The sequence below is a fragment of the Labeo rohita genome, chromosome 10 (assembly GCF_022985175.1).
Source record: "Labeo rohita strain BAU-BD-2019 chromosome 10, IGBB_LRoh.1.0, whole genome shotgun sequence".
Lineage (NCBI taxonomy): Eukaryota > Metazoa > Chordata > Actinopteri > Cypriniformes > Cyprinidae > Labeo > Labeo rohita.
Genome location: NC_066878.1, coordinates 15,800,547 through 15,812,056, shown reverse-complemented (window position 1 = coordinate 15,812,056; position 11,510 = coordinate 15,800,547). Strand labels below are relative to the sequence as shown.

The window sequence follows — 11,510 nt, the reverse complement described above, 5'->3', positions numbered from 1 at the left end:
ACCTTCACATGCTGATCATGAATTTAGTACCACAGGGTTCAGTCCGTAATTTCCTACTTTAGACAGAAACACTCAACACCATTTTCATATTGATTTTACCCTAAGAGTTGCAGTAAACCATCCAAAACCATACCATCAGTCAAGTTCAATCTTTTTTGCAGTTGTACGGCCAAAACAAAGAGAAGCAATTAGTATACACTGGGGTAAACAGATTATCATCATAAATAATATAAATAGTAGGCTGCAGATCCAATAGTGCATGGCTAAAAAGAATTTCAATAGCAACAATCTGCTTTGCTATTAAGCTACATTAAGAAAAGAAGATGTTGTGCTTAGGGGGATTTCATGTCATTGAAAATGAACATGAAATGAAACTCATTTTACCCTAAAAACGCTAGATTTCCTTACTTTGAAGTCCTTCGGGTTTCATCAGACATATCTACCAGTCTCCCACTCTCATCTCCAGCCTTTTTCTGGTGTGTGTGTGTATGAATACGAGCAAAAACGGTGTGCTGTCTAATAGGATGAAGCTGAAGGGGATCACAAATGCAAATTCTGATATTCAAATGTAGTCTTGTCAGATTGTAAGGCAACCGCTGAACTCGAGCACAGCAAGCGTTGCAAAGCAAAGGATGTTATACATTCTTGTTTGTGCACTGCGGTGTTCCTTTTTAATGCACTCAAAACACATTTTTATCGCTGAATGTTTAAGTGGGTGGGTGAGAAAGAGGAGAAAGAATGAGTGTTTGAGGTGCCTGGTCTGTAACACTGGCTATGACAGAGGGAAAACCAGTGGGGGAGTAATTGCACTTTGCATGACACACACAATGAATCCGATGACACACTGTGACTGACGAAAAGCATTAACGGCGAGAAATACATGTATCCACATGCACACTGCAGTCTACTTGACTGTTATTACATGTGCACACACAACAAAGGCTATTTTTTTGGGATCTCGAATAAAACAATCAATTCCAAAAGAGCATGGGGTTCATTTAATTCCCGAGACTATCATGTCTTCTAAGCTTTTTGTTTGGAAAAATGCTGGTACGGCTAAATCGCTCCATCCAGTGGCGCTGAATAGACATTGCATATCAAACGTCGTGAAAACAAACAAAAATACACTTTTTTTAATTGCTGCACACTTGTCAATGTGTTCTAATACTACATTACATCGTTTAATAATGATTTAGCTTTTAGATTAGACATCCAACGATGTCCTATGTGTCCCCCATGGCTTGTTTTGTGTAATAACGTCCCCTAGCGTCCTTACTTGTAGACGCGCATGCGCAGTGGAGTTACAGTCCGTGGTGGGCGGAGTAGACGCGAGGATGTTGAGTTTGTGACGACAAGCAACGTGAATGAAAAAAATGACGAAATATTTGTGATTGGGACAAGTAGCGGTCGCGAATTAATACGGCACTGCGCAAAAAGCCATGTAAGTTTTGTCACATTAAGCCTGTGCAACCAGAGATTATTTCAAATATGAAAAAAAAATGTGACATATTTGCAGTCGATAATAATGCTTGATGCGGCTAACTGTATAGCACTACTACAGTGTTGTTGCCGGCTCGCGCGCAATAGCATAAGGTTGTTTATAATGTTAATAACAGTGCCTGTAGTGGTGCACAATAAATGCGACTGCAACATTTTCACATCATAGTGAAGACGTTTGTTATAATTGACATGACGTCTGCTGCCGCTAGAAACAAAATAGGTTTGCATTTAATATCAGAACGACACATCTCCGTTAGTTTAGACTTGAAACTGGCTGTCCTTTATCTTTTTTTCTCAGACTTCTTTTGAGATATCGTGACCTTGCAGTGGAGCAAGGTTTTGTAAAACCATGTGGAAAAATACAGCAATAGAAACCGTGCCTTGAGGTTACTGAGGTCTCAGGCTTTAGCAATGAAATACGCAGTTAAATTAATGGAGCTGTCAGCGCTTTAAAATGGTATTTTGTTGAGTAACTGTAAGTTTGATTTACATAGTTTGAAAGAAACATCAGTGGTTGAAGATAAATGAGCTACAGTAAAATACTTTCGTACCAATTTGGACTACGAGATGTTTGACAGACTATTTATGACCGTGGACCACAAAACCAGTCAGTTTTTTGAAATTGAGATTTATACATCATCTGAAAGCTAAATAAATAAGCTTTCCATTGATGTATGGTTTGTTAGGACATAGGATTATATTTGGCTGAGACAACTATTTGAAAATCTGTAATCTGAGAGTGCAAAGAAATCAAAATGTTGAGAAAATCACCTTTAAAGTTGTCCACATGAAGTTCTTAGCAATGCATATTACTATTATTATCAAATATGTTGATATATTTACAATAGGAAATTTACAAAGTATCTTCATGGAACATGATCTTTACTTATTAGCCTTATGATTTTTGGCATGAAAGAAAAAGTGATAATTATGACCCATTATTACTATTGCCACAAAATATACCCATGCTACAAAGGATGGTTTTGTGGTCCAGGGTCACATTTAGTATGCAGATATTACAGTAACCTGACGGATAGCGATTCAATCAAACTGTTATTTTAACATTTTCATCTTGTTTTCAAAAACTGTAAGTTTGATTTACATAGTTTGAAAGAAATATCAGTGGTTGAAGATAAATGACCTACAGTAAAACACTTTCATACCAATTTGGACTACGAGATGTTTGACAGACTGTTTATGAGCGTGGACCACAAAACCAGTCAGTTTTTAGAAATTGAGATTTATACATCATCTGAAAGCTAAATAAATAAGCTTTCCATTGATGTATGGTTTGTTAGGACATAGGATTATATTTGGCTGAGACACAACTATTTGTAAATCTTTAATCTGAGAGTGCAAAGAAATCAAAATGTTGAGAAAATCGCCTTTAAAGTTGTCCAAATGAAGTTCTTAGCAATGCATATTACTATTATTATCAAATATGTTGATATATTTACAATAGGAAATTTACAAAGTATCTTCATGGAACATGATCTTTACTTAATACCCTTATGATTTTTGGCATGAAAGGAAAAGTGATAATTATGACCCATTATTGCTATTGCCACAAAATATACCCATGCTACAAAAGATGGTTTTGTGGTCCGGGGTCACATTTAGTATGCAGATATTACAGTAACCTGACGGATAGCGATTCAATCAAACTGTTATTTTAACATTTTCATCTTTTCTTATTCTATCCCATGTCTGTTTGACAAAATAAGCTTGGCATTCTTTAGTCTTGCAAAATAGACCTGAAATATTGATGACTTAACCTACTGCAAGTGTGATGATGTTGATGATATCTTGCACTGGCAAGCAAAACAATATGGGTAACACTTTTTACAGTAAAGGTATATGAGTAATCATGTACTAATACTTGAATTCATACTTCAGCATTAATTGAATCAACTAAAATGATTAGTGAAGACACAGGCTAGTCATGTATAAATCAAGAGCTATCCTTAACTACAATTGAATATGGATTCACACATGAACTAACACGTAATTAATGCTGCGTTATTCATGCGTGAATCCATGACCCCGGTCGCAGTTAAGGATAGCTCTTGATTGATCCATGAGCTCATGTCTTCTCTAATCATTTTAATTGATTCAAATTATGCTGAAGTATAAATTCAGGTATTAGTATATATGACCCTGGACTACAAAACCAGTCATAAGAGTCAATTTTCTTTTAAATTTAGATTTATATATCATCTGAAAACTGAATAAATAAGCTTTCCATTGATGTATGGCTTGTTAGGATACAGGACAATAGGACAATATTTGGCTGAGGTACAACTATTTGAAAATCTGGAATCTGAGGGTGCAAAAAAATCAAAATACTGAGAAAATCACCTTTAAAGTTGTCCAAATGAAGTTCTTAGAAAATTAGCATATTACTAATCAAAAACTAAGTTTTGATATATTTACAGTAAGTAATTTACAAAATATCTTCATGGAACATGATCTTTACTTAATATACTAATTATTTTTGGCATAAAAGAAAAATCGATCATTTTGACCCATACAATGTATTTTTGGCTATTGCTACAAATATACTTAGATACAAATATAAGACTGGTTTTGTGGCTGAGATTCACATATGATTATTCATGAACCTTTATTGTAAAGCGTTACCCATTTTGTTTGTACCACAAAATGTCTGTAAAATAAAACTGTTACCAAATTTACAAATATCACCTGCAAATGACTAACATTAGCAAGCAGTACTGCCAACTTAGCATTTTCGCAGAGCGTCAAATTGAGCAACTTCTTGGACAAGCATTATCTAGTAGGGTTGGGTACCGAAACCCGGTGCCAATACGGCACCGGTACCCGTGTGACCGGTATGTACCAGACCGAATCAGAACGCAAATTTCGGTGCCTCATTTCGGTGCCACTTAAATGCCTGAACTGTCGATTGAAATATTTGTCTTCTGGTGCTATGACACGGATGTAGAAGCATTGATTCATCAACATGCATGATCGCTAGTTAAATTTAAATACTGCATTCATGGGGTGTCAGAATGATCAGAAAATTTATTTACTGAATGAGAAAACTCATGTGAACGTCGGAAAGCTTTGATGATAGAAATCCAAGACATCTTTGTAGTTACTATCCATTTTCACATTTCGAATTAAAAGCACAAATCGTCTGGAAATGAGACCATCCGAGAAGCGCGTGAATGCTGCAACTATCGTTACACTTGCTCTGACTGCAGCAGGTGGTTTGCCGTTAGCTTAGCTAGCTACATTAAACGCGTCTAACTTAAAATGCCAAAAACTAAACATTCTAAAGTCTTGGATGACATGGGGGTGACTAAATTATCAGGAAATTTATATTCTGGAAGTGAACTTCTCCTTTAAATACTTTAAGTTGAATTAACTGCAGAAGAAAGCTTGTATAATGAGCAGTATGATTGAGTTCAAAACCATGCTGAACTTTCAGAACTGTAGAGTTAATTAAGTCAACACAGCTTGGAAATCCATGTAATCCACACATTAAGATCACCATGTTTCTTCCATTATCGCGGTGTTTGTTTTGTGTTACAGATCATTTTAAGCTCAGCCAGCTGGCCGCCCACCCCGTGTGACCTCTGGAAAGGCTTGTTACGAGCACTATGGGGAACACAAGCAGTGAGAGGGCCGGCATGGGCCAGGAAAAGGCCCATAGAAGGGATAGTCGAGGAACCAAGGAAGGAGACCGGCCTAAAATCCTAATGGACAGCCCGGAGGATGCTGATATTTTTCACGGGGAGGACATCAAAGTGTGTGTTGGCTCACATTCTCCATTAATTTCTGAAGATATCATGATTTAAATATGATGATAATGTGTTTTGTCCTATTTTCTATCAGGCACCTTTAGTAAAAGAGGAATTCATTGACTGGAGACCAGACCTGGAGACCAGTGAGAAGGTTCCTGCTTTAGATCGACCCACTGTATTTCGGTGGACTGGAGCAGGGAAGGAAGTCTATATTTCTGGCTCTTTTAATAATTGGACCAACAAGATTCCTTTGATAAGGAGGTACATAAGAGTTAACGTTACAGCATTTATTAATCTTAGTTAATGTTATTTCAGCATTTACTAATGCATTATAAACCACAAGTGTTTGTTAACATTAGCTAATAACTGTGAATTGACATGAACAAACAAACTGTACTTTTTAGATTAATAAATAGTGTAATAAATGTATTGTTCATTGTTTGTTCATGTTTGTTAATACAAATGACACCTTATTGTAAAGTGTTACCTTTTTAAACTGAAATAAAAAAAAAGATAAAAACATACAAAAATTAAAATTATAAATATTGTTTTGACAACACTTGATGCACTAACTGCAAACAAATAAAAACTCAATTTGAGACAAAAATTTAATTAAATTAATTTTAAAAAATTAATATAAAATAAATAAAAATAAATATTACCTAAATAGTATGTCAGATTTTAATCAAATTCATAACATGATTTTCCAATTAATTACAATTACAATTTTATGTCATTATTGTGTTAATAGAGAAAAAAATATCAAATGTTAATAATTGTAACACATCATTTCCATAATTAATCGCTCCTAATTACTAAATTATTGCTACTAAATAGCAGTTAAAATAAATAAATAATTACAATTGCAAAATTACAAAAAATGTAACTAATATTACAATGAAAACAGAAATTTTTTAAATAAAAATAATCCAAATATATTGATACAACAGAATAGTACATAAATAATACTAATATATAAAGGTACATAAGTCTTCTGATGGAAGTATTCTACTGATATCTTTAAGAAAAAAAACATGATTTGCTGAATGCTGAATAAATAAGCTTTCCATTGATGTATGGTTTGTTATGATAGGACAATATTTGGTCGGGATACAACTATTTGAAAATCTGTGCAAAAAAAAATCAAAATACTGAGAAAATTGCCTTTAAAGTTGTCCACATGATGTTTTTTGCAATGCATATTACTAATAAATTAACTTTTGATATATTTACAGTAGGGAATTTACAAAATATCTTCATGGAACATGATCTTTACTTAATATCCCAGTGATTTTTGGCATAAAAGAAAAATTGATCATTTTGACCCATACAATGTATTTTTGACTATTGCTACAAATATACCCTTGCTACTGGTTTTGTGGTCCAGGGTCACATTTACTTGTTCCTTTAATAGTCAAAACAACTTTGTGGCGATTGTGGATTTGCCTGAGGGTGAGCACCAGTATAAATTCTACGTTGATGGACAGTGGACACATGACCCAACAGAGGTGACCCAGACATCAATCATCATCAGCCTCTATTAGTACTTAGTAAACCATCATAACACTGACCTTTTTTCCTTCTTCATTTAGCCTGTGGTGACCAATCAGCTCGGCACGGTCAACAACGTCATCCAGGTGAAGAAGACAGACTTTGAGGTGTTTGATGCACTCATGGTGGATTCACAGAAGTGCTCTGACATGTCAGGTGTGAATGTAACCAGCCATCTTCATTTTTGCAGCTGTTTAATCACAAAAAGCTGAAAATGATCGGCTACGTAACTTATGATTATGCAGAAGTGGGTTGTTGTGACACATTGTTTTTATTGATTACAGACCTGTCCAGCTCTCCTCCTGGGCCATACCATCAGGATGCTTACGTACCCAAACAGGAGGAGAAGTTCAAATCTCCACCCATTCTACCCCCTCATCTCCTACAGGTCATCCTCAATAAGGACACAGGCATCTCGGTGAGTATCTACAAAAGACATCACAATATGGCTGTAAATATGACAGATTTGATCTTTTATACAAAAGTGCTATTTACAAAGTCATTTAAAAAGCCCCCCACAATAAACTACCATTTTAAATTAGCTTAAATTAAAGTCCCCCTGTAGAAAAATTTGTATCCCTTGAAACATCAAAATGACATTAAAATGTTTTTTTCTTTTGAAAAAATTTCCTCATGCCTTAAAACAGCTTGAATGTAACTACCCCCTTGCCTCATTTACTATATGCAGACTATGAATATGCAAATTAGCCCCGCCCCCACACAGTCAAACCAGCCAGAGCCCCCCGATCCACAAACTGAACTGTAGTAAACACGATATAATGGCGAAACCCGGATAATGACTGATAAAACTATGTTTGTACTAACGAATAACTATAGTGGAGACAGTAACATTTGTTAAAATTACTTACTTGGTAATGTTGTGCCCTCAAAATGCCTTGAAGGCTCGAATGCAGCCTAGTTTGTGATTCCAGTTCGCGCCCTTGAGCATATGCGAGTGAAGTGCAGACGCCAATGCGGGAGAGGTGCGTCTGACTCCGGGCTACTTTTACACTGTTGCCGCGGGGTATTTTTCAAATTAGTGGTTAGCGTCTAGCGGTTGTGCTCTATTTAATGCTCTATATGCTATATTAAATGCTCTATTTAATATTTGGATTTGTGCTGATAATCCTATTGGTATATTTTGCATGCTAATGATAGGAATCTATCCGTTGACGTGATTGATTACTGAAGTTTGTGACGCAGCAAAAAAAAGGGCTGTTTCAAACCGCATTTCTGGGACAGACTTGGGAAACTACAGTTTTAAGCAGAAAATACTCAGCAATGGTGTTGATTAATGGACTGGGACATGGTTTGTCTAAAAGCATATTAAAAACACCACAAAAACAAATAAACAACATAAAAATCTTGATTTTCACTACAGGGGGACTTTAAAATGTATGAGTCATTCTATAATTAGGGGTGCATGTTATGTCCATGGACTCTGTTATCAATTTTACTAACTTTTCACTTCGAGCAATGATCACTTTTATATCAGGGGACATTTCTAATTCATATAATACAAAAATCCAACAGATACCCATCTTTTATCTTGCAAAAATGTCATATTCTGTAATGGAATTTGCTGTTCGATTTGGTAAATGTTTTGCTCTTCAGATTAGCTCTAAAATATATGTTTCTGTAGTTATTTCTTATACTTGTCCAAAATAATCATTAAATTATGAGAAAGGTATTTTTAAAAATACTTTGCTCATGCATCTACATTAAGTCCATTAAATCCATTTTGTGTATGTCTGAGAAATCAGTGTCAACTGTGTTACTTCCTATAAAACCCCCCTATAAATCAGCAATGGTTTGTTCCAAAATCACATGTCCAACGTCCCCTGATATAATTTCCTTTTTTGGAGGGAAATTTGAAGACAGTGTGCTAAGTCATAACTCCTTTTCAATATTTTATCTATATTATTGTCTGCACATGGTGTAAATTAATTGACTGTCAACTGTGTTATCAACATGTTCTGGTGAACTTGCGTCACATGTTATATTTATAAATATGTAGAGAAAGACTATAAAAACATAAGTTAATCAAGGTCATGTGCTAACTTGTCCAAAGACAGCAGTTTGCGCTTAAATGGCCAAAATGTCAACTGTGTTACCCATCAACTGTAACATAGTTGACAAGGATTAACACGGTTGACAACGTTGACAATTTAGTGTCAATTTATGCTCACACTGAGTGTTGTTGATAAAAAAAAAAATATATTAACAAACTATTGTAATTACACAAGAGTTGCATTACAATGGATAAACATAACTGATCTAATCACGGCCAAAATTTTTATGAACTCAGTATCCATAATATTATATACTCATTATACTCACATTTGTCAAGGGTTATAAAGCATTCAGAATTCCTTATGATTCACTTAAACCTATATAATATTATAGATTTGGTATATGACTGATAAAAAGAACTGAAAAAGTTAAGATAAAAAGTTTTTATCTTAAAGAAAGTGTTCTTTTTTTCTTCTAATGTGTCCTGTCAACTGTGTTACTTTGTCAACTGTGTTATGTCTGGTTTTTATGTCATAAATCTTTCAAATTTGAACTAAACTGTCAGAAAAAACGATGGGGATATCTCTGCAGATGGACGTCTTGGGTAAGGATGGTGAATAATGCTAAATTGAGAATATTGTGGATTTATGTTCCATCCTTCATGATAGCATCCCACAGAACGCCCATTATGAAGCCCCAAATTCATATTTTTAAATCAGTTAGACAGATAACCTCAAAAACTCTGGCACATAGACTCAAAAACCTTCAAACAAATGTGTTAGCAAACATGTGGTACTTTATTCATGTTTAATTTGACAGCATTTGTCCAAAACACAGTTGAGAAAATAATGAATCAAATGTTAATTTTCATTAACATATTTAAAACGTCATTAAAACTTAAGTTTGCCAAATAAATAATTTAGCACATTAAGGTGATACATTATTCAACCACCTAGTTTATTTATCCAAAAACTTTTTGACTGACATGAAATGTACCCCTGAATATAGAATGACTCACATGCAATCTGGATGAACCGTTTTGGGAGCCCTGATCTAAGTAGAGTAATTATTTTAATTTTATTCTTACACTTTAGTACTTAGAGCATTTAATTTGCGTAATTACATTTTAAGGCCCAAAATAGACTCTCGAAATGAGTTCAGGCTAATGGAAACATGCTCTTGTTTCCTAACAGTGTGATCCAGCTTTGCTTCCTGAACCCAATCACGTCATGCTTAATCACCTGTACGCTCTGTCCATTAAGGTAAGAAACCAACTTAAAAGAGCTCTGTGAGATGAACCGCTATTGATTTCAAGTCTGTTGTGATGACTGTATCCCCTCTGGCTCTCTGACAGGATGGCGTAATGGTTCTCAGCGCCACACACCGGTATAAGAAGAAATATGTCACAACCCTGCTGTACAAGCCTATCTGAGAAACATGCCATTTCAAAACTCAACTTACATGACCTCTGTCTAGCTTAGCTGTTTTATATAGTATGTATTAATGTAAATAGGGATGTACAGAGATGCACTTTAGAGGTAAATCCCACCTTAATGAGTATAAACTAAACAGAAACATAGAAATAGCTTAGATTTACAAGACAGTTAAGCACATATCTACTCTTTTTAGAGGTTGGTACACTATTTAGACTCACTGTTCAGTGGGACTGGGCCAAACTGACTGAATCTAAACCTGTATAGAGGTGTGTTCTTGAATGTGAAAGAAATTGTGTAAATAAAGTGTGACATGTTTATTAGTTTGTTTAATTAAAATAATTATGTGTGTGTGGATAAATATTAATATATTAATAAGAAGCATAATGAGAAAAATGCCAGTTTTCAGCAGTTTGTGTTAGGAGCCAAATATATAAAAAGGGTTTAAGAAACTGCGTTTTACTTGAGAAACTAATTTCACTTTTTTTATTTTGTGAAAAAAGTAGATTTTTTAAATCCGTTGTTTTATTAAGTTTTATTTTCTGCATTTTTATTAGAACAGCACTAAATAAACATTGCAAATGTCTTGACTTGATGTAACTCTTAATCTCTGTTGTTCTTTGAAATTAAATATCACTTTGAATAAATGATTGACCCAATTTTAGTTTTGTATTTAATTCTGTTCCTTGGACATTCTGAGTGAGTAGCATATTCAAAATATCAGGGCCTTCAAAAAAATATCGTAAAATAATCTTTATATTTTTAAATCATCAGGATATTACATGCAGGTAGACCATTGTATCATCTTTATCAACCTACATCATCCTGATCTCATCAGTTTGAGAAAGCCGACTGATATGCTATTTTTATCTTCTTTTTCTTCTTCTGAGACTAAATTTGGACTCTATCTCCTCCCAGGGTTTTCAAGCTACAACTACCAAACTTGGGTCAGACCTTCAGACTAGTCTAATCTAGTCTAGTCTGATTTTTTCTAACTGACTGGACTTTCGATTTTCATTAAACAAACAATCCAAATGTTAGAAACATGTTAACAATGTGTTAAAACATGCTAGCAACATGTTATTCATGTTAGAAGTATGCTAGTAACATGCTAATTATGTTAAAACCATGTTAACAATGTGTTAAAAACTTGCCAATCATAAAAACATGCTAGCCACATTATAGCAACATGCTAAAAACATGTTACCAACACATTAATTAGGCTAACAACATGATAGCAACATGT

The 11,510-nt window shown here is 34.5% G+C and overlaps 1 protein-coding gene across 1 annotated transcript; it reads left to right on the top strand.

Annotated features, from left to right (window-relative positions):
• The first annotated feature begins 1,300 nt into the window (after positions 1-1,300).
• prkab1a (protein kinase, AMP-activated, beta 1 non-catalytic subunit, a) lies at positions 1,301-10,923 on the top strand. Its single transcript, XM_051121236.1, has 8 exons — positions 1,301-1,441; positions 5,056-5,270; positions 5,359-5,528; positions 6,682-6,775; positions 6,860-6,974; positions 7,103-7,236; positions 10,025-10,093; positions 10,186-10,923. The coding sequence occupies exons 2-8, from the start codon at positions 5,124-5,126 to the stop codon at positions 10,261-10,263; spliced, it is 807 nt and encodes a 268-aa protein (XP_050977193.1). The 5' UTR covers positions 1,301-1,441; positions 5,056-5,123; the 3' UTR covers positions 10,264-10,923.
• The last annotated feature ends 587 nt before the right edge of the window (positions 10,924-11,510 follow it).